General features: G+C 42.8%; 1 protein-coding gene across 6 annotated transcripts in view; it reads right to left on the bottom strand.

Moving 5' to 3' along the window:
- Nucleotides 1-3,522: 3,522 nt before the first annotated feature.
- LOC128325369 (chitinase-3-like protein 1) overlaps nucleotides 3,523-25,141 on the bottom strand; it is a 44,831-nt gene continuing 23,212 nt past the window's right edge. For 4 of the 6 annotated variants that reach the window (XM_053251083.1, XM_053251086.1, XM_053251085.1 and 1 more), the window contains exons 5-17: nucleotides 24,428-24,539; nucleotides 20,609-20,743; nucleotides 19,971-20,092; nucleotides 19,213-19,353; nucleotides 14,812-15,016; nucleotides 14,511-14,564; nucleotides 12,698-12,863; nucleotides 12,337-12,461; nucleotides 11,685-11,808; nucleotides 11,406-11,588; nucleotides 9,770-9,889; nucleotides 6,443-6,578; nucleotides 3,523-4,174 (exon numbers count right to left, since the gene is read on the bottom strand). In XM_053251083.1, coding sequence (XP_053107058.1) covers nucleotides 4,110-4,174; nucleotides 6,443-6,578; nucleotides 9,770-9,889; nucleotides 11,406-11,588; nucleotides 11,685-11,808; nucleotides 12,337-12,461; nucleotides 12,698-12,863; nucleotides 14,511-14,564; nucleotides 14,812-15,016; nucleotides 19,213-19,353; nucleotides 19,971-20,092; nucleotides 20,609-20,743; nucleotides 24,428-24,539 — 1,688 coding nt within the window. In that variant the 3' untranslated portion in view covers nucleotides 3,523-4,109. Of the gene's footprint in view, nucleotides 4,175-5,659; nucleotides 6,358-6,442; nucleotides 6,579-9,769; nucleotides 9,890-11,405; nucleotides 11,589-11,684; nucleotides 11,809-12,336; nucleotides 12,462-12,697; nucleotides 12,864-14,510; nucleotides 14,565-14,811; nucleotides 15,017-19,212; nucleotides 19,354-19,970; nucleotides 20,093-20,608; nucleotides 20,744-24,427; nucleotides 24,540-25,141 lie in introns of those variants that run through there. The other 2 variants (XM_053251087.1, XR_008307404.1) reach the window with 2 other exon arrangements.

Raw genomic sequence — 25,141 nt, 5'->3', positions numbered from 1 at the left:
CACACCAGTTGTGGCCAATACATGTAAAAGAGAGTCCTATCAAAGAAACCACAGGGCTCTGTGGGTGCCAGGAGTCAAAATCGACTTGTTGGCACACTTTACCTTTACCTTTATCCTTAGAAAGCCCTTGGACCACCTGCAAATCTTAGACTCCTACCACTAGCAGGCTATGCCCTATGACAGGCCCTAGCGTCAAGTCTGACTAACATTTTATATTAATGCAGTTTTCTGTTAAGCATGATGTTGCCAAGCCAATTAAGTTTTCCCCCTCTTGCAATATTCATATGAATAAAGAACTGAGGATCTGTACCCTGAAATAATCTTAGGGTCACCCCATGTCCTCAGCATGGTGTAATGGTGAGAGTGTTGGACTAGGCTTGGGAAGATCTTAGTTCAAATTCCCGTTCAGTTATGAAACTCATTGGGTGACTCTAAGCCAGTCACATCTATCTCTACCTAACCTACTTCATAGGGTTGTTGTGAGTATAAAAATAACCATGTACACTGCTTGGGTTCCTTGGAGGAAGAGTGGGATATAAATGTAATGATAAATAATGGCAGCTCCAGTTGCCACAACTCAAAAAGGATATTATATAGGTGGGAAAGATGGATTAAAAGGCAACCAAAATGATGAGGGGGTGGAGCACCTCTTATGAGGAAGGGTACAACATAAGAACAGCCCTGCTGGATCAGGCACAAGGCCCATCTAGTCCAGCATCCTGTTTCACACAGTGGCCCACCAGATGCCTCTGGGGAGCTCACAGGCAAGAAGTATGTGCATGCTCTCAATCCTGCTGTTGCTCCCCTGGAACTGGTATTTAGAGGCATCTTGCCTCTGAAGCTGGAGATGGCCCCCAGCCACCAGACTAGTAACCATTGATAGTGTGCCAATCTGGTCCACCATGAATCTGTCTAAGCCCCTTTTAAAGTCATCCAAGCTGGTGGCTATCACCACATCCCATGGCAAGGAATTCCACAGATTAATTATGCACTGTGTGAAAAACAACTTCTCTTTTCAGTCCTATATTTCCCAGCCTTCAGTTTCATGGGGTGACCACTGGTTCTAGAGTGTTGTGAGAGAGGGAGAAAAATTTCTCTCTGTCCACCCTCTTTATTCCATGCATGATTTTATACACCTCGATCATGTCTCCCCTTAGTCACCTCTTTTCCAAGGTAAAGAGCCCCAGATGCTGTAGCCTAGCCACATAAGGAAGGTGCTCTAGGCCCCTGATCATTTTGGTTGCCCTCTTCTGCACCTTTTCCAGTTCTACAATATCCTTCTTAAGATACAGTGACCAAAGCTGTACGCAGTACTCCAGATGTGGCTGCACCATCGATTTGTATAAGGGCATTATAATATTAGCATTTTTATTGTCAGAGAAACTGTGACCTGCGACCCAAACATTAGCAATTTTTTTGTTTAGAAAAAAAGTTGTCAAGGAGTAACATGATTGAGGCTTATGAAATTATGCATGGGACCAAGGAAGTGGATAGTTTTTCCTCCCACCCTCAGAAGAACACTAGAACCAGTGATCATCTAATGGAACTGATGATTGGTAGGACGACGGACAAAAGGAAGACTTCTTCATAGAGTAGTATTTGCTGCCTCAAGATGTGTAACTTAGATGGCTTTAAAGGGGGGCTGGATATGTCCATGGAGGACAAATCTATCGATGGCTACTATTCTTGATGGATATCTGCTACCTCCATTCAGTTTCCGCCTCTTTGAGGAGGAAACATTTTTGATAAAACGTTTCGGCGTGAGGTGAGAGGTTCCATTTGCGTGCCAAGGCTCCGTGAAGAATGCTGGGGGAAGCATCCCGTTGCTGCGATGGGCTGGTTTCTCAAAAATGTTTCCTCCTCAAAGAGGTGCCAAAATGATTCAGGCACATCTCTACTTGCCCACAATACCACCTCTCCTCCGGATGGCCATGCCTCCCCATATCATATAATCCACCACCAGGCAATTGTCCTCTCATTGAAATTCCAACATTGTGTCCAGCCCAATTCATTTTTGCATAATTCTCTTTAACAAGTAATGTCTCCAGACCAGTGTTAAAGCATGTTGTTCTAAATGAAACTAATGGAATCTACTTTCTGCTTCTTTTAATATGGTGACACATGGTGAATAGAAAACCAAGGCTGATGGCTAACAGGCAGTCTGATCCACAAACCAATTAAGCAGAAATGTGTGTATGTGGACTTCAACAGAACCAGACCACAGAGGGTGCTTTAATTATTAACCCCTTGGGGGAAAGAGAGGTGTGGTGTCCCGCTTCCTCTTGGAAGCCATTGGCTACAAGGAAAAAATGGAAACGAGCTGTGTGTGAATCTACACAAAAGAAAACTCACAGTCGAGAGGGGAAGGGCTGCTTCCCTAATGCTGCAAGTTTCATTTGAAGTAGCTTTGCTCATCAGATACTCCAAGTGCTGGAACCCCTGGGTGGGAAAGCTCCTGGTGACAAGAGTGAAGTATTTGGGGTGAACCCACATTTATGTTGTGATGTAAAACTCCAAGCTTCTTATTCCTAATTATGAGATTGGGAGGATCACACTTAGGAGCAACTCACAAAATAATATAATTTAGAGCAAGAGACAATTCTGGGACACGACACCTCAAAACAGACAGGGGTATATGATGTGGGGTAAGCTGAAGCTAATAGGTTGCAGATTCCTCATGTAGGTCTGTAGTGATCTAATAGTCATAAAGAACAAGCTCTCAGTCCTCCAGCACACAGTACCTGAAGAAGGAATACACCATCTGACATGACTATCTCCCTAGGTATTGTTTTCAGTCCTGAAGGACAAATGAGCTTCTTATGTGTCACAGTCAGAGTAAGGGAAGGCATAGTCCTCAGCAACAGACTAAAGACTGAGAAATGTTTGAGCTGTGAGATTTCTAGTGGGCAATTTATTCTGAGATGGACACAGATGTCTACATAATGATACACAGATGTCTATTCTGCAGAATCCAGATTTTGCAGGATCCAGAATACATCAAAGAACATCTTGCCATTTCTTAGTGTCATCTGCTGGCCATTTGCTGAAAATCCATGAATAATCTTCCAAAAACACATTACTTTTTCAGTACTCAAAGGAAAGGTATTCAGTGGATTATTAATGGAATGTCAGCAAATGTCCAGCAAGTGGCACTAAGAAATAGCAGGATATCCTTTGAGGTTTGTATCCCACAGAATCTCTCCTGCAGAAATTTGTGTTCATGATAGAATTAATTGCCATCTCATCTCAAAATCCTTTCTGAGGGGAGAGAAAAGTGGTAAGATACTTTAGCTGCTTGCTGTATATGTGGTTGTGTACTGTGAGTGAAAACTCAGAAGTCTGAGCATACTGAAAAGGACCTTTTGTTACTTAATTTTTTGTGGAAAACTTTACAACCTCTATCCTGATTTTCACCCTTTATGAAACAGTTTTATTTGTTCACATGTAATAAGATATGCACAAAATTTGCCCTAAGCTGCCTCTGGACATTTTCAAACAAACAATAACCTTAAAGCACCAAGATGCATGGATCAATTTTATTGCTGCATTTGAAAGAGAAGAGGGGGAAAGATATGCTTGTTATCCCAGGGGAAGAAGATATGCTTGTTATCCCATTGATTCCAAGGGTTCTTCTTCATGTTGGTGGAGCATTTGCATTCAACGTTAAAGATTATGCCTGTTGGACAATCACTGGGTCATGTTGGTTCTCTAGCACATCTGCAGTATTTATGCAAATGTGATTGATGATGGTAATTGCCATTACCATTGCCTGTGCAATATCTACTTCTAAGAAGAATGGTTCCTGGTTTCTTTTTTTTCAGTTTGTGACATCAGCATAAAAGGCCAGATGATATGGATGACTCATTATATTCATGTTCCCATCAAGAGTACTACAATGTGGATATAACTGTCATTGCCATCAGCTTTGCCTGCACAGAGGTCATCTGGCTCTTCAATGCAACTGTCATTGGTTGCATTAAAGACTAGGTTATCCATACAGTTCTTGATGTGCATGATGTGCTATATCATTTGTAGAATTTATGCAGATTTGGGGTAGTAGTGGGTTAAATGAAATTATCATCATGAAGTTTGTCTACACAGTATTATGTTCAGGGAGTGGAGGAGAGTCCAGGACTTCTTGTTGGCATGACGATAGGTTCAGAGCTACCACATACTGAAAGATACGTAAGAATAGATTATTAGACTCTTGTATTAGCAGTCTTACATTATCATAGTCTCTTCCTATCAGCCACTGCAGCCTGTACATGCAAACAAATGGGTGTGCTGCATGAAGAAGAGAAAACAGTGATGGGAAATCAGATGCAGCATAATAATGAGACATTTAGATACCTTGAAATGATTCTGGTGCTTCTGTTGCAGAGGATTACAGGAATCTTTGTCATATACTATGGAGATTAACGTTTACTGACTCTGTAGGGACTTACTTCCCAGTAAAGATATTCAGTGTCAGGCTGGAAGCCCTTTATCACACATACATTATTAAATATATATAGTTTATTTCCTTTTCAACCATTTGCCTTTAAGCCATTGCAGAGAGAGAAGCCTCCATTTACCCATGCAGGAGCTGCCCACTATGCCTATCTGTCATTTGATTATTTATTTTATTTTTTATTATTTTTATTTATTTATTTATTTATTTATTTATTTATTTATTTATTTATTATTGTTGCATTTATATACCGCCTTTCATTAAAAACAACCCCAAGGCGGTTTACAAAAGTTAAAAACATACAATAAAATAACAATAAAAGTATTAAGCTAAAAATATAAAAACAAACCAAATTTAAAATCTATAAAATACAAGCATAAAAACAATAAACAGATAAAAACACATAGAAGCAGCAATAAAAACAATTATGTAAATGCCTGGATAAAAAGCCAAGATTTAACATGCTTTCTAAAAACTATGATGGAGTCCAAGGAGCAAATGGACATTGGGAGAGCATTCCAAAGCCTGAGGGCAGCAACAGAGAAGGCCCTGTCCCGAGTGCACGACAGCCAGGCCTCCCTCATTGTCGGCATCCAGAGCAGAGCCCCCTCAGATGTCCTTGTCAAGCGGGCAACAACCCTTGGGAGCAGGCGGTCCCTCAGGTACCCTGGGCCCAAACCATTAAGAGCTTTAAGGTCAAAACCAGCACCTTGAATTGGACCTGGAAATGAACTGGCAGCCAGTGCAACTCTTTCAGAATGGGTGTGATGTGCTCCCATTGGGCAGCTCCGGATAAAACCCTAGCTGCCGCGTTTTGCACTAGCTGCAGTTTCCGGATATTCTTCAAGGGCAGCCCCACGTAGAGCGTGTTACAGTAATCCAGCCGTGACGTGACTAAGGCATGGGTAACCATGGCCAGATCTGCCTTCTCGGGAAAGGGACGCAACTGGCATACTATCCTAAGCCGTGCAAAGGCACCCCTGGTCACCGCCTCCACCTGAGCTTCCAAAAGAAGAGCCGGGTCCAGTATTACCCCCAACTGCGTACTTGCTTCTTCAAGGGGAGTGCAACCCCATCCAGAACCAGTAAAATCTCCTCATCCCGATTGTCTCTCCTACTGACCAACAGTACCTCCATCTTGTCCAGATTCAATTTCAGTTTATTAGCCCACATCCAACCCATCACAGCCTCCAGCCCCCTATTCAGGACATCCACCACCTCCCTTGGATCAGGTGACAAGGAGAGATAGAGCTGAGTGTCATCCGCATATTGCTGACAACTCAGTACAAGTCCCTGGATGATCTCTCTCAGCGGCTTCATGTAGATGTTAAACAGCATGGGGGACAAGACTGAACCCTGTGGGACCCCACAGGCCAACGGCCACGGGGCCGAGCTGTTGTCCCCCAGCACCACCTTCTGGACCCTCCTCCCAAGAAAGGACCAGAACCACTGCAGTGCAGTACCTCCGATTCCCATACTCGAGAGGCGGCCCAGAAGGATACCATGGTTGATGGTATCGAACGCCGCCGAGAGGTCCAGCAAAACTAACAGGGACGCACTCCCCCTGTCTAGTTCCCGGCGTAGGTCATCCACTAGAGCGACCAAGGCAGTCTCAGTCCCATATCCGGGGCGGAAGCCAGATTGAAAAGGGTCCAGATTAGAAGAACATAATGTGGTACCCTGGTGTAGGTTTTGATGCGACATTCCATGTTGAGAACTTCAAGACCAGGATAATTTGAAGAACATAAAAAGAAGCTGATCCTGCACTACTGAAGTCACTGGAATGTTTGACACCAATTTCAGCTGATATAAAATTTGGCCTTGATTCATGATGCACATCGCATGAATAGGATGTGAAACTAATCTCTCTCAGGTACGGACACACAGCAGTCCTCATAAACACACAGCTAAAAAGAAAATGCAGAACAACGTCAAATGCAGAATGTGAACATTTGTCTTTTTTAAAAAATCCACCAAACAGCATCATCTCACCATTGCCCAAAAGATTCAACTTCAGGCGATACGTCAGAGAATAAGGTCTATCACTGCAGAAAATGCCTCTGAAGTCATCCAGGTCCAAGGCCCACACCACGCTCCCACCAAACTTCATGTCTTTCACAAACTGGGCCTACAGGCAAAATCAACCAAGGCTGTGATTCTATCATATGAGCACAGCTATAATGCAAATATTGATATTTTTGCAGGTAGTCTTTGCTAGGTAGGGTTGTTTGTTTGTTTGTTTTCATTTTAAAAGGAAGCTCTAGTCCTTAAAGCATCAAAAGGGTGAAACGTTGTAATACACACACACGATTGGCCCTTGCATACCTGCTTCTTAGTTCTTTTTTAACCCTAAATGGCATCTGCAGGTGGCCTAATCTGGATTCGGACCATGGTGTGCATGGAAGGATGCTTTAACCCCGATCCTCACAGCTGCTATTTAAAAAACCAGACATGCAAAAAAAACCAAATATGCAAGGTCTAATTACATGCTTTTTGTAACATGTAGTTTGGCCCTGTGAAGCCTCCAGGGACGTAGTGAGTTTCCCAGCAGCCAGGGGACAAAGTTTAGACAGGGGGCCTCCATTGCGCACGTAAAGCGTGTGCACCTCCAGAGCCCCAAGCCATGCCCCCTGCATCTGACGTCAGATGCAAGGGGATGGAGCAGCCTAACTCCCCCCAAGCCTTCCCCTCCCTGTTTCTTGAACTCACCGTTCAGTGAGCCTTTTGGGAGAGTGGCCACCATCGTGGCTAGCAGCAGCACTGGCTCTATGGCGTAGAGCCAGGCTGGGCGCAGGGCTGCCGTCCTCCACCGGGGGCGGTGGCAGATCAGGGCTCGGCAGCCCCTACTCTGGTGGTTCCTGCATGGTGTCCAGGGGGTGGAGCAGCAGCAAGGGGCAATCTGCTGGGAGGATGAAGTATGGGGAGAGGAGAAAGGAAGTCCCAACACGCTTCTTCCCATCACACAGGCGCAAAGTGCCGCATGCCCCAGCAGCTGGCATGGAAAGGGCGATGGTGGCAGGGAGCACCCTGAGCCTTGTGGGACTCTTGTGGGCCCTGTGACCCTCCAGGCCTGGGGACATTTGTCCTCCCTTGTCCAAAGGTCTCTACGCCCATGGAAGGCTCTTGGTCCTCAGCAACCAAGCCTTCTGCCCTGGGTGACTGCAAGGCCTCAAAGTTCCCTTGTGGGAGAGAGGAGGTTTGGCAGCACCTTATTCCCCTTTTCTCTGTTTGTACCCACTCTCAGGGTCATGGGACAGCCTCTAGCCCTCTCCTGAAGGTCCCATTGCCCTCTCCGATTGTCAGTCCTCACTATCGGCTGAGCAACATCTAAATAATCTGAGACATGTTGAGCATGCCTCCTATGAGGCACCCACACCTGGTGTGTCTCCTTCCCCCACGGGGCCATGTGCAGTGTCATCCCTGAGTCCTTCCCCCAACTCCTTCCCCTGCCTCCCTCATGGCTGGCTCCATGGTCCTCCACCCACTGGCATCGGCATGCACGCCGTGACATCATCAACAGGAGATGTCAGGAGGTGAGTGTGGCTGCAGACAAGCCCATCCAGTGCCCAGCTGCCAGTTGCGGCGGTTCCCAACAGGCCCCAAAATGGCTTCAAAGTACAGTGAGTAGTGCCTGGCACAATCCCAAAAGGCAGATGCAATATGATTTCCAGTGCTCAGAAGTGTACATACAGTGTCTTGAATAACTTGTTGCCTCATACATACAGGGAGCAGAATTCAGCTTCTCTTGGTGCAGAATGTAGGGAGGGAAACATTAGGACAAAATATACCTACACCTAGCTATGACCAGCTCAGCTCCCAAAACCCTTGCAAAATTGTTCACTGAAAATAACTGATTCGGATGATAAGGAGAAATCACACTTGCACCATGAAAATTATGCAAAGGGAAGTTACACAAAAATACATCAATCAAGACTGTCCCTAATGTATGACAACTGGAAAATGTGGCTCTGCGAGAGAGACAGGACTTCAATATTGCTGCCTTTTTACTAATGGATTGTAGTTCTATTGGGGGGGGAGGGTTGTTTGTTTTGTGTAGCATTTAAATCTATCTTGAGAGGAAAGTCTAGTGCAGGGGTAGGCAAGCTTGGTTCTCCAGCTGTTGTTGAACTACAACTCCCATTATCCCCAGCCACAATAAATTGTGATGGGGATGATGGGAGTTGTAGCTCAACAATAGCTGGAGAGCCAAGGCTGCCTACCCCTGGTCTAGTATAAGTGTTTCAGCTCATATTTCCAAATAAAACCTGCTAGAAACTGCTGTTCTTTCCTGGTATCTATCCCTGGAATAACACTGGGCAGGTTCAGACAACACAGTGGCAAATCTGGTTTTGCCAGCTGCTGGTTCTGAGTGCTCCTGGTGCTGGTTCCTGGCCTTGGGTGTCATCCAAACCAATCAACATAATGTTGCTGAGCAGCACTTCCCTGCACCACCCAACATTTGTAACCAAGACATGAAGTTGAGGGGGTCGATGTTGGGTGGCTGATGGAGTTTCTGCTCAGCATCATAATGTTGGTGAGTTTGGATCACACAGAAGGCAGAGAAGTAGTGGCTCATGCTGGGAGTCCGTGCTCACCAAGATCCAGACCTTGGCAGAACTGGACTTGCTGCCATGTTGAAGTCTGAACCCACCCACTAGCTAACATCAAGAGCAATATCACTTTCACAGCCAGAGGCTTCCCAAGCAGCGGACGTGCATGCACAGAAAGGAGCAATCTCTGCTCCTCCCTCTGATTTCCAGAAGTGCTCTGTAGCTTCCAGAAATGCAGTCCTCACTGCCATATTTCTGGAAGGCAAAGAATACTCCTGGAGGCCAGGGAGAGCAGTGAAAATTACTTTCCTGCTACCTGTATGTATATGTAAATGTATGCACATGAAATGCCCTTGAACTGCCTTCCTTCCACCCCTGTCCATTTCGTACCCTTTCAAAAAACAGTAAATGAAATGTTGCTGAATGCAATTGAATTGCAACTATTTATTAACAAGTTCAACTCTAAGCATTCTTTAAAAAGTATGTAATTGTTGTGGTCAGTTTACTAGTACATTCTACTTTAGAACCAAGTGTAAACTAGGCTCATAATTGAATGCAGTACACCATTGGAGGAGAACTTTAGCAGTGAGTGACTGGGGATGGTGGAAGCTCAGTCAGTGATCTAGGACAGGTGTAAGAACAGGTGTGTAAACAAGCTCAAAATAGTATCCCTATTTTAATCTGCAAAATAATAGAAGGTATAAAATGTATATGTGCCACTGAGAAGCAAGCAACATAGAAAAAGAAAAGTGAGCAAACAAGTCCTTACCTTGTAATCAAAGCTCTTTTTGTTGTCATATCCAACCCACTCATTACCTTTGAAGGCATAGGGGACCTTCTGGTCATCGATCCACTGAACAGTAGCTCCACTGTATAGAAAGGAGCAAATCTGCAAACATTTGATATTGACAAGAGCAAAGTTGGGTTTGATCTAATGAATCCACCAATACATTTTATTAGGAAAACTATCAGAGCAGTAAATCATTTTTTAAGGTTGCAACATATGAAAGGATTAATTACAGGGAAGAAAAATCAAGTTCCAGTTCCAGGAATATGGCCCACTGGTTGCCAAGACTCTGCATATTGATAAGGGGTGGCCCTTTCATGAGGTGAGGTGAGGTAGTAACCTCAGATGGTGGATTAATGGGGCACCAGCAAGGTGACAAGACACCTCTTGCTGCTACCATCATCACAGCAGCATTTCAGGACTGATCTGAGCTTGGCAGACTTTGCAAGGAGTACCTCTTTTCACACTCCTTCCTGAGGTTGCAAGAAGTACAAGAAGAGAAGAGGAGGCGGCTGGCAACATTCCCATGCCACTTTAAAAACTTGCAAGGATCACTTTTAAAAGGGTTCTGGCCCCCACCAGGGACATGGGGCAGGGCAGAATTTGGCACCTTATCTCAAGCACCACAGTACCTTGGGCCACCCCTGATATTAGCAGATAATATCTGAGTCACTCCAAGCCCTCCACCTTCATGCCTCGGATCAAAAGCTAGAGGATTATCTGGGACAAATTTGGACTATCTGATGTGTCTGACTAGCAAAAGATAGTGAGCAGTCAGCTGTTAAGTCATCTTTCCTTTGAAGTTGCGGATCTTCTGATACTTTTTGCTGAGTGGACAAAGTGGTCTGGACTCTGGAGAAGCGAATGAGTTCACCTTGTATGTGCTAGAGTGCATGGTGTAAGTGAATGAACTCAGTCTTTGCAAGAAAATTGGTTGGTGAATTAAGGCTGTGAAGACTGGATACAGAGGATGTGATTATGGGAAACAACAAACCAGAGACTTAAGCATTAGAAGCAGAGAATTAAGTGTTGGGATGAATATGCACACACACACATCTCAATAGTACAAAATGGTAGAATCATGAATTCTAAACACAAAGTACAGCTCTAATACTTCTTAAGAAAATCTTCAATGCATCCACATTCAGAAAGCTTGGCTGCATTCATATGATCACAAAGATTCTAGTTAAAAAGTTAATCAGGATTAGTGAGCTCAGTGGAGCTGATTGTCAATCAGTCAATATCTTTATTTTGGTCTTTGGTCCAGCATAAGGCAGAAATAACACAGAAACTATGAGATTAACATCTGTAATATTAGAAGCAAGCAATTTCTTCTAGACCAAGTACCTGTGGAAACTGGAACTGACTGTATGTATGTATGTAGCATATTTCTGTTCCACCTGATATAGATGTCTCTAGGCACTTTAAACTTTTCAACCAGGATCCTTGTTACTGTATGAATGCAGCACAAGTAAAAAGAATCTAAAACTAATGTTTAGAATTGGCATAGTTTAAGCCCCTAACTGATTTTATGCAGATTTAGTTTGTACCTTTGGAGAAATGTAGAAATGGCAACTGAGCCATAACAAGTCTGAAAAGCAAAGTTCAGTTTCTTTACCTCATAGTAAGACCAGAAGCCTTCCTGTCCTGTATACCGTCCAGCAGAGGCAGGCCCAGAAACCCGGGCACCTACAGATGTGTGAGTGGAGTTAAGAGTGAAGGTGCGTCCATAAGTGGAGAATCCCATGAGAAGTTTTTCAGGAGGAGCACCTTTTTTAACCAAATAGTTCATAGCAAATTCCTGCAGGAACAACAGTGAGAAAACATATTAATACTATTTCTCATCATCAGCACCCATCATATAGTGAAGAAAATAAACAAGTTTTCCATTCCTTACACAGTTGAACTCTGGATTTTCATCAGGGTGATCACCACGGTGGAGGGGGCTGTTGTGCCCTGTGTATTTGCTAAAAGTACCACCATTGAAATCGTAGGTCATCACACTAATATAATCTACATTCCTGCAATAAAAATTGAATTTAGAATTAGATCAACTAAAGAAAAAATTCTAGAAAGATGTTGTCATCATTACACTACACCTTATTTTTTCCACCTCCATTCTCAGGAAAATGCAATCTCTACTTTTGGAAATCTGAGAAAATCTGTAGAAAAGTTCTTAATGTGTTGGTAGGGTAAGAAAGAATTCCTGTCCACTCCAACCCCAATGAACAAACCTGAGAGATCTCTGAGCTACAATTTGGGGCTTGAGTTGAGGCAAGGACAGGGTTCAGGCCTATTTTGAATTATAAGGTACATGAAGCAATAAAGAAGAGAGTGTTTTGCAACACATGTAAAATGCCTCTTCTTCTTCATCCCCACTGAGCCATTTCAGGCAGTCACCATATATCTGACATTAGTAGCCTTAGCTTCAGGACTGCTCCTGTGGGTCCAGCTCAGCTTGAATCCAGAATTCTGGGGGAGTTTTTTAAATTAAGGAGTCCCAGGACTGTGTTCTACAAGGGGTTTTGTTTTTGCTTTTCCGAACTTACTTCACTATTTTTTCAACTTCATATGCTGCATCTATTGTTGGTCTGCCAGCAGCAACTGCTATAGTAAGCTTCAGCCTCTTATTCCCAGTCTCTTTGGCCTCTATCTTAAAAGCTTCCATCATTTCCTAGAAAAGCAAAAGATCTATGAAGTGTGTCTTTTAACCATCATGTGTGGTATAGGACTCTTTTTCATAGTTGGAAAGCACTTCATTTATTTTTCAGTTTTTATACCTCCTTTCATAATGCATCTCAAAGTGGTTTACAAAAGTTAAAATACAATAACATTCAATAAGTTCTTCATAAACTTCTCTCCTAGTTTTTGAATGTAAATAGTAGGTTGCTATTCCTGTAGATTTCATACCTGTACCAGCAAAGTGAAGTGATGCTTGTCCTCAGGAGGACTGCCCCTAGTACCTGGATATTCAAAGTGCAGATCAAGCCCATCAAAGCCATATTTCTGCAAATATGGGATAACTGAGCGGATGAAGAGATTGCGTTTCTCAGGTGTAGAAAGTGTGTCAGAAAACCTGAAACAAACAAAATGCCTTTTAAAACACTAATTCTATAAAGAGTCTGAAAGCTATGATACATACAACTGTACATACTTCAAACAATAAGCCTGCTATGAATGTGTACTACTTATCACTGTCTGGACAGACATGTAAACTAAATCAAATCCATAGACAGCTAGTTCTTCCAGTTTCCTCTGGAGAAGTTAGCTGTGCAAAATGCCAAAAGGACCATTCAGGCAGCAATCTGGCTAAATCTTTGAATTCTGGCAAAAGCTGGTTTTCCACCCCGTAGGTTTAGCTCCACTTGTGGTAATGGATATCTACCACTCCAGGTGGAAAAGAGAGCTGGAGGAAAGGCTGTATCGTTATGGTTTCTCCCCTTCTGCATTAATAAGTCTGGGATATAAAAATGCCAAGGTCAGCCTCATGCAAAGAATATGTTATATGGAGCATCAAATTGACCAGGGCTCTATTCCTGTTGGTGTCCATTTGGACAACCAAGCTTTGAGCTTTAACCATGCTAGATATCTAAAAGTGATAATTGTACCAAAATATCACAGAACTTTGACACAGGCATGATGCAATGCCTTGCAAACAGCAATCTTAGAAGGGAGATACCAAAAAATCCCCTACAAAGAACGTACTTGTCCCTGCAACTCGAGAGAGATTGAAACGGCACATGTGCTCTTTTTTTTTTGTCAATTTTACCAAAATATACGGTGTAAATATATAACTCCTTTTATTAGCTGTCATCCAGGTTGTACAGATTCTTTTTATCTCGATTATCTTTTAACTGACCAGAATGATTCAAGATCTTACAATGTGACTAAATTCTGATTAACAGCCAGTAAAATTCTCCAGGAGCTCATTAAGAATCATTTCTGTCTTAGCTATATGTTTAACCACTGTATCATAACTTTGTTGGTTTATTGTGCTGGGCTTCTGTTTGTAAACTGTACTGGTCTGTGACTGTGACAAAGTATTGCTTGATTGATTGAAGCAGCGATCATAAAACAATTCACCATCCTTCACAGTTGTTGTTTTTTAAAATTAGTATTAACTAGAGCTGATCAAAAAGTTGATCCTAAGTAGCAATTTAGACAGCAGCAAGTGCACTGAAGGCAGACTGTACTGGCCTCTCGGTAAATAACATTTATCTCATTAAACCATTAATATTCCTGATTCAACTCCACTGTCGTTTCCTTGCATACCACAACTCTCTCCTCTGGATTCTACACTGTGCATATGCTGTGGTTGTTCCCAGTCCGCTGCTTGTGTGATTTCCTGGCTTTTGACCTTCTGTTTGTATTTATACAAACCCTAACCCTAATCCTAACTAACCTCTGAGCTAATCAAATAACTAATAGTACAGGTAAGAAGAATTCTGTTACAGTCACTGAATTCTTGCATTTGTTCTTGGAAGGGTGGAGTGAAGAGCTGAGGAGAGCATTATTCATCCACCCCCTCTCCATTTTCACCTTTTAAAGAAGGGGGGGGGAGGCCTAACGAGTTGAGGCCAAATGGCATTCTGGGGGAGTGAAGAACCCCAAACACTACTTGTTTCCAGCTGCTGTCATGCACCTCATCCATCACTTTGCTTGTTTGATTCTCAGCCTGAATATCACCATCCCCAAGTTTTTAACAGTCAATAAGAAAACTCACCTATCCCTAAAGTTCCATCCTCCAACAGCTAGGAGGGTCACCAGGTTACGATTTCTGTGAAAAGGGAGCACATGTCTGAGATGCTTATACCAGAACAAGGAACAAATTTGTTGTAGAAAAACTATTTGCCTAACAAAGCAATGGCCAGCCAGCATTCATGACTGCAAACTCACAACAATATATTTCTACCAGAATAAAATCTGGTTCCCTATGCCTTCCAAAGAATTTTAAGCATCACACAAGATATAAATCCTACCACTTCCAATTTATATCTGAATATTGTATGTTTTAAAAAACTGACCTCCTCTTCAGTGCTTGGGTCTGGGGGTAAAGTTCACGTACATCATTCCATTCAGAAGGAGCAATCTGGTTGTCCTTTATGAATGCAAAGGCATATATGATGTCAGTGCACAACCTTGGTTCTATATCCTTTGGAAAAAACTTTGCCGGATTAGGACGGTACTGAGCCCAGTTAGTGACGTAACATGCCATGATGCAATTAGAATCTGACAAGAAAGTAGAGATGGTGTGGTCATTTTAACAAAATCACAGTCTGTTTTTGTTTGGATTCAGCACTTACCATGTAGAGGCACTCCCAGACAGAGAGTTTTTGGAGTGCCAGACTGCCTGCCAAACACATGAGAACAGTACAAACATGATGATTGCTACTGGTCCAAAGGAAGAAATAGCCTTAGCTCAATCAGTGCAAGTGGCACAGTCCAAATGATCACTATACTGATAAATATTCATATAACTTGATATTGGTTATGTACACTACCTTTCTTCCCACTCTCAGTTTTGTACTGCAAGATTGATCAGTGGTTGGAACCAAGGGTGCTGTTAGGCACAGACCTGGGGGCCCAGGTCCATGTGCCCACTCTCCTAGAGGGCCCCATGATGTTCCCCAGGGGAAAAGAGGGCCCCTTTTAAATTTATGGAATGGCTAGGCCCAGGGTATGAAATTTAGCAGAGATGTAGAACATATTTTCAGGACTCTGTGTATTGGTTTTGAAGCAGATTGGTCAAACTGTTTATTTTTAATGGTTTTTTGAATTTAAAAAATAATGAAGTCTTGTAAATGGCTTGTTTCATGGCAGAAAATTACAAAACCTTCTGGTAGCGCCCCCTTGGACCATTATTCCTCCCCCATGTGAAGGATTCTGCCCTTTGCCTTCATTAAAAAGTGCAACATGCTCTGTCCTTTGCCCAACCCTTTACATTTCCAGAAAAGCTGGACTAAGAGGTCTGAAATTAGGCACATATGTAGCCCAAGATGACAGGGCTGTGTTTATTTTTATTTCAAGGAAATTGGTCAATCCTGTGATTTTTAATTATCCCACTCCCTCAGGGGCATAACTATAATAGGGCAAGGGGAGACAGTTGTCTGGGGGCCCCCTGCCTTGGAGGGCCCCCCAGAGGCAAGTCACATGACTGACTCTCCTAGCCGCGCACCCGCCCGGGCTTCCTTCAGTTGTATTCATCCTCCAAAACTGATGAGAGTGTTAAGACCTGGAGCTACCAGAACAACATGTCTTTCTCTAGTACCATTAAATGACTTGCATCGTCCACAATTTCTTCAGTGAGCGGGGGGGGGCATTTTAAAATCTCGTCTCTGGGCCCACTCCAATGTTGCTAAACCCCTGCCCTCCCTGCTGTAGTAAAGCTGCCAGAAAGAGTTATCTCTATCCATAGAATACTTCACACTTAGTGAAATTGGAACTGTTACATCTGAATAGATAGATAGATAGATAGTAAGTAAGTAAGTAAGTAAGTAAGTAAGTAATAAGTTTATTGTTGTAACCACTGGTCATAACTTAATATAACATAATGTGAAAGAAAAACAAAGCACAGCATACCATGGAATTACTTAAGTTAGCTTAAGCTAAAACCAATGCTACAGTTGTAGAGCCACTAGACCCCCAGCCAGAGAGAGGCATCAGATCCGTCCCGTCGGCAAGGGGCAAGAGGAGGAGGGAGCCACACTGACTTTAGAACAGAGCATATGAATTTATTTCTGAGTTTAAAAGAAAGCAAGATGAAGGTGGCAACTTGACAACTAACATATGGAATCACATCTGCAAGAAAATAAATCAAACATTCTACCAGAGGTGCACTTAGATAATTTTGGAGCATGGATCTAAAGGTCTTTGGAGCTCTTCCCACCAACAGTTGCAATTTAAGCATCATCCCCCTACACACACACACACACACCATGACACACACAGTATTTTTAACATGGGTTCTTGAGGGCACAAACAGCAACTGAACTTTCAAGAATGTAAGAATATAAAACAGGTATATTTATGCAGATATACATTAGCAGAAACATTTCAGCATGCAACTTTACATAGACTCATCCCACATATTTCTTTCCCCACTGCCCACTCTGTCTCTAAAGCAGAGGTCATGCTCAGCTGCCCGGAGCAGGTTACAGTCACTTTTGGCCACGCAGCACAGCACAGGCCAGTGGCGCGGCAACTACACCATTCAGGACCAAATAAGGAGGATTTGGGGGCCCGCAAGGGGTGGGGGGGCCCTAGACTTTGGCCTGTAAGTCCAGGGGGGAGAGCACATCTGCATTCTACATCTGAACCTTTAAATTTATCTATAAGCTGTCAGTGTTTTCTGCCTGATCACATTATAGATAGGGCAGTATAAGATATAGTGGATGATGTCCTCCACTTGACCAGCACTGTTCTACTGGACGTTTGCAAAATCTCCCTTCAAGATATGCTGTGGGCATAGTTTGAAAAAGTAAAGTTGTGAAAGCCTTTCTCAGTGCTGCACTGGCAGTATTAACAAAATACTGTGAGAGACTCCTACGTTTCTTATAATAGCAATACCAGAGTGAAAACTTTGAAGACTGTACCGTAGCAGCATCTCTACCGACATGAAGGAGCCGATCTCTAATATTTTCTCTGCTCCAAGATTTAAATTCCCCCACCGGAGGCAAGGAGTACAACTGTAGGATATGAGACAGAAGCAGTAGAGTAGGGAGGCCAGTGGCAGCCATGGTTCAGTCCAACACCAGTGGCCCCCCCTAGCCATGCCCCCTGCACCAGATGTCAGACATCGGCAGGTTTTCCTCACAAATGGGCAAACCCCTGCATCTGACATCAGAGGCAGGGGGCGTGGTTGGGGTGCAAGGCGCGGCCCTGAGTGCGGTGGCCTGGGTTCTTTGAACCCATTCACGCTATGGTGGCTTCACCCCTGGACAGACGTTTGGTACACTGATTCCTGCCCATATACTGTAATGTGAATAACAAAATTTGGCTAGGTGACATTCCGGGAGGCTATCTAATTTCTTAAAGTACTTTAGCAATGCTAGACGGACTCTGGCAGAGATTGAAGGTAGACCTACCTCCATTCTTAGATAGGCAGCAGGAATGTCCTGGGGAAGACCCATCTTCCTTAGGGAATTGTTCTGGACTATTTCCAACTGGGCAATAACCTTCACATCCCACCCTCAGATCTCAACACCATACAACATCTGTAATATCAACTTCACCTGAAATATTTTAAGTGCAAGAGCTAACAATTAGAGTAGAAAAACATCAGAATAGCCCCCGCTCTATGCTGAGTGGGGGCAAGGTGTAGAGGAAGACAGTGGTAAGGTGTGTCTTCCATGCAAGGGACTTATGGAAGGAAATACCCAGATATTTGAAGGAGGAGGATTGCTCTATTTGTTGGGTGTTAATTGACCACCTATGTTTGGTGTTACTACTTTTGTTTTGTCATAATTTATCCTCAGTTTGTCCCTTTCACAATAATCAACCAGTTTGGCCAAAATTCTTCTGAGGCCAATCTCAGCAGAAGAAATATGTGCCATGTCATCAGCATACATTAAGATCAAATCTTTATGCCCACTAAATGAAAGAAGAAAAAAACTTTGCAATTCCATGGCCAATACAAATCATTAATGTAAAAATTAAATTAAAAGGGAGCAAGTAAATAGCCCTTAACACCTCTCTCCAATAAAATGGGATATGATAAAGACCTTTGACAGCCCACTCTCACCATGGACTTGATGTTGGAGTGTAGTTCTATTAGTAACCTACTAATAGTTTGTTTACTGTAGTAATAAACAAATAACATTTTCAACAAATGTGCTATACTCAAGTTGGTTTGTGATCTAAAAGGTCTGCATGAAAATTGTGAAGCAAGAGGCACATATTGTGTTTCTAATTTACTTTCCTTATGAATGCACTATATGTCCAAGTTGGTCTTGTGTTTGAACTGTGGAGCAAGGGACATATGTTGTATCCAGTTAGTTTGTGAATGATCAAGAAGCTGTGTGAATCTATTGGGGTTTGCGTAGTCTTCTTTGTTTGTTTTTTGGCAACTGCAATCTGGCCCAGATCTGTGGGTTTGTGGTGAATTGTATATATACAAAGAAGATGCTTATTTTTTTTGTGGGGGGGAATAAGCTCATGTCTAGGGTCCAAAATTACCTAGTTGCACCTGTGGTCAGATCAATCCTGTCTGGACCCCACTGAAGATTCCAAGACCTGCTTATAAAATTCTCAGCATTGTACATGTGAAGTCCTACCGACTTCAGTAAGATTTGCAGACACTCAGCATATAGCCATATGTATGCTATTTTTTTCAAGACATTCTTATGGCAAAGAGTCTACAAAAGATAACATCTGATGGCAGTCTTAATACATTGAAAAATGTTGGTCCTTCTCATCAACTAACTCACCAACATTAGAATTTTTCATTAGCTGAAGAGATGCACTGTCTTCCAGATAGGATTTCTGTTTGTTCAGGACATAAACCTCGGGGACTGCTTTATCAATTATGCCACCTTCGTTCCCAGCTATAAAAGTGTTTGCAGCTAAACCTAAAAGGAAAACAGTATGCACACATACACACACAGAGTTTATTATAGTTGCACATTGTCCTGATCAGGATCTATACACTAACCACATACTCTTTCCCTCTTAGGCCTATCCTCTCTTGCATAGACTCTTCAAAACTCACTGAATGACAGCCAGTCTGAGGAAGTGCCGGTGCAGTATTGCAATTTCCAGACTAGCATAGCAACACTAATACACATGTGCAAGGGGGGCATTTTTCAATGATCCCCCCTTCCCTGTAAAGCCCTCTGTGCCACTTGACCCCCGTGTACCTGAGGGTCACACAGCCCTCAGGGACATACTGTATTTTGGCATGTCACAGAGGGCTTCAGAGGAAAAGAAATATTGCCAAAAATCCACCCACCTACTCACATGCTGGCACTGCATTAGTCTGGAAATCATCATGCTGCACCAGCACTTCCTTAGTCTGGACAGCTGCCACTGTCATACTTTTTTCAAACTCACAGAAGAAGACTGATATGAATTAAAAGTATCTCTGACTGGCACCAACCCGACAAGTGTTAATTAGCTGGTGCACATAAGATCTTAAGTGGATTATTTTCTACCATTGCACAACATTCTTTGTGCTCAGCTAGATTACCTGATATTGTAGGAAGAGGTACTTGGACCTCCCATATTCCAATTTCTGAATGTTTTCCAGCATCAGTCACATGCCCAATAAGCTCAGTTAATCCTTCTAGTAGCACACTTTCATGGACACACCTATGGAAATTGTCAGTAAAGTAGGAGCTATTTTAACAATCAATTTGATTAATATATTTAATATATTTTAACTCATGTTATTTTTTCAGAAGAAATTTCTTTTTTCCCCTTATCTGTATTGCAACTTCTACTAATTTATGCTTAATTATTATTTCAAGTAGTTTATTACACACTAAGCTCCAGACACTGTTTTTGTCCTATGATTGCCAATCACAAATACTAAAAAACAGAGGGCTGACTTAAAATCACAACTTTCCATGGAGTCTGATACCTTTTCAACACCAGACTTCCACATAATGGAAAGTGGGATATACTTTTTGATGTATTTTCATGTGGGATATACCTTTCGATATCTGGATCTCACTGTTGCTTAGCCTATGTGTTGAGCCTTGAAAAACACACCCAAGAGTAAGTCCTAGATGTTGTCTGTTTCCTCTTTATATTATCACTCAGTTTCTGAGGAAATGCCTTAATTAAACTAAGGGAAGTAAATGAGTGCTCTGAGTCTGGACTTGCCTGTGAAGAAGACGGTTAGGTTGATTGATGCCATTAACAGCTATGATTCCTAAAGCTTTAAATTCTCCTTTGCAAACCATCTCCAATAATGCAAGCGTATTTCTTTCTTCTGTGGCTGCATTGGGCCATATTCGCCTGGAAATCCAAGACATTATTAGAAGTAGCAATGAACAATGCTTACTCTACTCACACCAGAAGACTTTAACTGTAAGCAAGCACACTCCTTTAGGCACATTCACACCACAATTGTGGTAGTGGTCATCATTATCTTCAATTAAGAGAATAATCAGAGAGAGAGAGAGAGAGAATTTTACAAAGCTGTAAGCTATAGTTTTAAGCAGAGAGAGAGAAACAATTGCTAATTAAGTAATGCAAAAACTGTTATGGTTAAAACAGTGGAATGACATTAGGATAAATATGTAGAAGCAAAGTGATTCATGCAGAAGGAAAGGAAAGGAAAGGAAAGGAAAGGAACAGATGTATGCTGCCTTCATTAATTACATTGTTAGCACTGGAACAATAACATTCAAAGGGGAAAGAATTACAAAGTTGGTATAAAACTTGAATAAGAATTTAAACATGTGCACATAAAATCAGAAGTCAGGGGATAAGTTCTAGAGAGAAACTAATGGGTAATAGGAAGGGCAGTGCCAGTGCCAGGCTACAAACATGGGCCCTGAAGCCGGAGGTCTCATGGGACTCCTGAGCCTCTCCCACTGGGAGAGGGAGGTGGGTGAGGAGGTGAGGGATTACTGGAAGGTGGCAGGGGTGAGGAGAAGCAGCCCTTCCCCTTCCCACCCCTCCAAGGTGCTGAAGGACTTCAGGGAAGGTGGCAATAGCTCTTCTAATCCTCCAAGGATGGGTAGAGAAAGAACTGATGCCACTGCCATCTCCTTTGACAACTCCTTCCCCTTCCACCCTGGGAGGGTGGGAAGCTGCTGCTTTACTGCCCAGTCCTTTGATAGCAACTCTTAATAGGAATGTAGGGAGCTGCCTTTTACAGAGGCAGACCCTTGGTCCACCTAGCTCAGTATTGTCCACACTAACTGGCAGTGGCTTCTCCAAGGTTAAAGGCAGGAGTCTCTCTCCACCCTATCTTGGAGATGCTGCCAGGGAGGGAACATGGAACCTTCTGATGCTCTTCCCAGAGTGGTGCCATCCCCTGAGGGGAATATCTTACAGTACTCACACTTCTAGTCTCCCATTCATATGCAACCAGGGTTGACCCTGCTTAGCTAAGGGGACAAGTCATGCTTGTTACCACAAGATCAGCTCTCCTCTCATTGTGGTCTGTGTTCCTCAATATAAAGGCACGGACTAAAGATATGCTGCTTTCAGGTTTGAATAGACTCCACACTGACATTTCAAAACTTGATTTGTGTATGTATGTATGTGTGTATGTATGTATATGCCAGCTGCTGACAATCAAGCAGGATTGGCCTATGCCTAAAGAGTAATTGACCGTTAAGCAAAGATTAAATGAACAAAATAATACATAATGACTTCCCTCTGCTGACTAGGGCATTTCAATTGGGGCACTTCCCTTCCTCACTGTGCAGGGACAATCATTTAGAGCTCAATGAAGCACCCCAATGCAGCTAGAGCAGAACTGGGAAAACTGTAGTTGTTGAACTACAACTCCCATCATCCCTAATAAAGTGTGGCTGGGGATGATGGGAGTTGTAATTCAACAACATGTGGAGGACCAAGTTTACCCAGCCCTGAGCTAGAGTGAACAACTCATATGACCAAGTCACATTGTCAGAATATGGGTTGAGCTAGCCCAACCTGACCTGTGTTCATGCTGAAGTTATGTGATTGGTTCAGCATGACCAAGAGTTTACAGGTTTTCCTCACCAATCATAGCCTAGATAATGGGTAGGTGGATAGTGGGTAGGTGGGTGGACTCAGGCTTGACTGAAGGGTGGGATTGTGGGAATGCTTATCCAGGGCTCTGCGCTTATGGGGGCCCCATTCTGCGGCACAGCGGCACAGCAGCAGAGACTCTTCTGGTCTGGGCAAGACTGGAATTCATCAATAGGGACCCCTGCAAACTGTTCTTGACCTGGGCCCTTCAAAAGCTAGAGATAGCCCTGGTAGATTTATCATTCAAACCATTACTTCATGGAATTCAGATTATGCATGCACTCAATATGCATTCTCAAGTGCCCCACAAAACAATGCTAACATGAAGAAATTTGGCACATATAACCCTCATCCAGATTAGTTTCAGAGCTGTATCATCATAACAATGGATGACCTTTGTAGAGCTGGAGAAATCTGCAGTGGGATAAAGCAGGACCTTGGACCACCCCTGGTGAAGCTGAGCAGATACAGTAATGCTCACTAGGAATTATGGTTGTAAAAAGACAGTTTAGGATGCCATAAATTCAGATTCCTCACTGACAATTCTGCAGATCAGAAAGGATTCTATTGAGGCTGAATCGGGAGTTTGTGCTTCACTGCCACTAGATCTGATGATAGTCACAAGTCTAGGTGGCTTTAAAAGAGATGAATTCATGGAGAACAATCTATCAATGGCTATTAGTCATGATGGTTATATGCAACTCCCAAAGGAAGTATACCTGAATACCAGTCACTGAAAAGGAACTGCAGGAGAGGACTATTTGCCTATGTGTCTTACTTTGGGGTTTCCCAGAAACATCTGTCCATGGTGGCAAGCAGGATGCTGGACTAGAAGTAACTTTGTTGTAAACCGCCCAGAGACAATGGGTTCTGGACAGTATAAAAATATGTTACATAAATAAATAATAAATAAAATCTAGCAGAGGTCTTCTCACATTCTAATGAATGGGATAGAGCAGGAGATATCTTTCCCAATAAGAAGATAATTGACAGATTTCTGCCTCTACACTTATCCTTCAGTAGTTGAGTGTGTCCTGTCCCTTCTAATTTGCTCCCAGCTTTCTTCCAGGTGGTTTTGAGTGACACACTTTGTAAGCAACTTTGTGGAGATACCATTGAAGCAAACAGTAACCAACATTATGTGCAACCTAATGCTTGCATCTTCCTTACACTAGAAGTGCTGCACACATAAACTCTATTCCTGTAGAGTTGCTCTAGAGTGCAGCTGCACAACTCAGAAATGGGTGCCCACATTTGCATAATGGAATTCCCATTGTTTTAATGGAAAGTTCATTGCACAGATGCATTTTTCTGAGTTGGTTCACAACTATGCCCTTGTGCAGTCCACCAGGGCTAGATTTTATGTATGCAGCAATTCCAATGAAAGGGAAACATCAGTGTTAGGTTGTGCATTATATTGGCCAATGGAGGAGGAAAAGAGAAAGGATGGAGGTCTTAGCTGCTCATCTCATTCCCAAATCACCAGGAAGCTTTTCACACAGGGCTTTTGAAGGTCTTTAACTCACATCACATCTGTAATGGAGGGGATGCGTTCACATATCGGTTAGATTTACCTCGTAGTCCCTGCGAGTTATCGAGGAGCAGTTCACACACAATTCAGTTTTTTAACTGTGCATTAGAGTATAAACTGATTTATATCTGGGGTAAACAAAACCCACTATTTGTGTCAACTGTTTTGGGGACAACTTTGAGTTTGCAGTAAAGCCTCCCCATAAACTCACAGTAAACCTGCTGTGCATAAAAACCCCAGCTGAGATTAAAGGGCTTTGGTTGGAATGGGAAACTTCTCATAATATAGCGTTTGGGACTTAATACAGAAAGAGGTGCCAATGTTAAATTAATAGACCTCTGGAGTTTTGGATTTTCTTTGTCTATGCTTGCATTCAACAAACAAAATCAAAGTTTCAATATATTGCCCCTTCTACAGAGTACCTGAACTCTTCAGGACTTTTAAGAAGGCCGTTATTCTCATCCTTTACTAATATAGCCCATCCAGAAGGACTATCGGAGCCTGCTACAACCACATGTCCAACACTAAAGTGGTCTGGAAGAAGGAGAGAGAGTTATGTCAGCTACCTCAAACTCGGGATGTTTCTACCCTGATAGTATTCAGAACGAAGCAGAATTTTGAGCCATTAATAACAGCTGTTCCCCGTCTCATATTTTACCAATACAAGTGCCTTCTTGTTCCTCATTTCCAAGTCTGAAAATATGTGCAAATATAATAGAAGCACCACAACAACACATGGAACTAAGAATAAGAGGATCATGCAAAAAGAACTATGTGGAGACATAGGAACATAGGAAGCTGCCATATACTGAGTCACACCATTGGTCTATCTAGCTCAGTATTGTCTTCACAGACTGGCAGCAGCTTCTCCGAGGTTGCAAGCAGGAATCTGCCCTATCTTGGAGATGCCAGGGAGGGAACTTGGAACCTAGATGCTCTTCCCAGAGCGGATCCATCCCCTGAGGGAAATATCTTACAGAGCTCACACTTCTTGTCTCACTTTCATATGCCAAGTTACATGGGCATAAATCCTGAAATGGTAGACAGAATTCTACCTCACTATGTGGAAAGGAGGTAGTGCAGATATAAAGCTGCAGCCCGTTCCAGTCAGTCATAACCCATGCCCAGGGGCTTCC

The sequence above is a fragment of the Hemicordylus capensis genome, chromosome 4, assembly GCF_027244095.1.
Source record: "Hemicordylus capensis ecotype Gifberg chromosome 4, rHemCap1.1.pri, whole genome shotgun sequence".
Taxonomy (NCBI): Eukaryota; Metazoa; Chordata; class Lepidosauria; order Squamata; family Cordylidae; genus Hemicordylus; species Hemicordylus capensis.
This window is presented reverse-complemented; position numbering and strand designations above follow the sequence as displayed.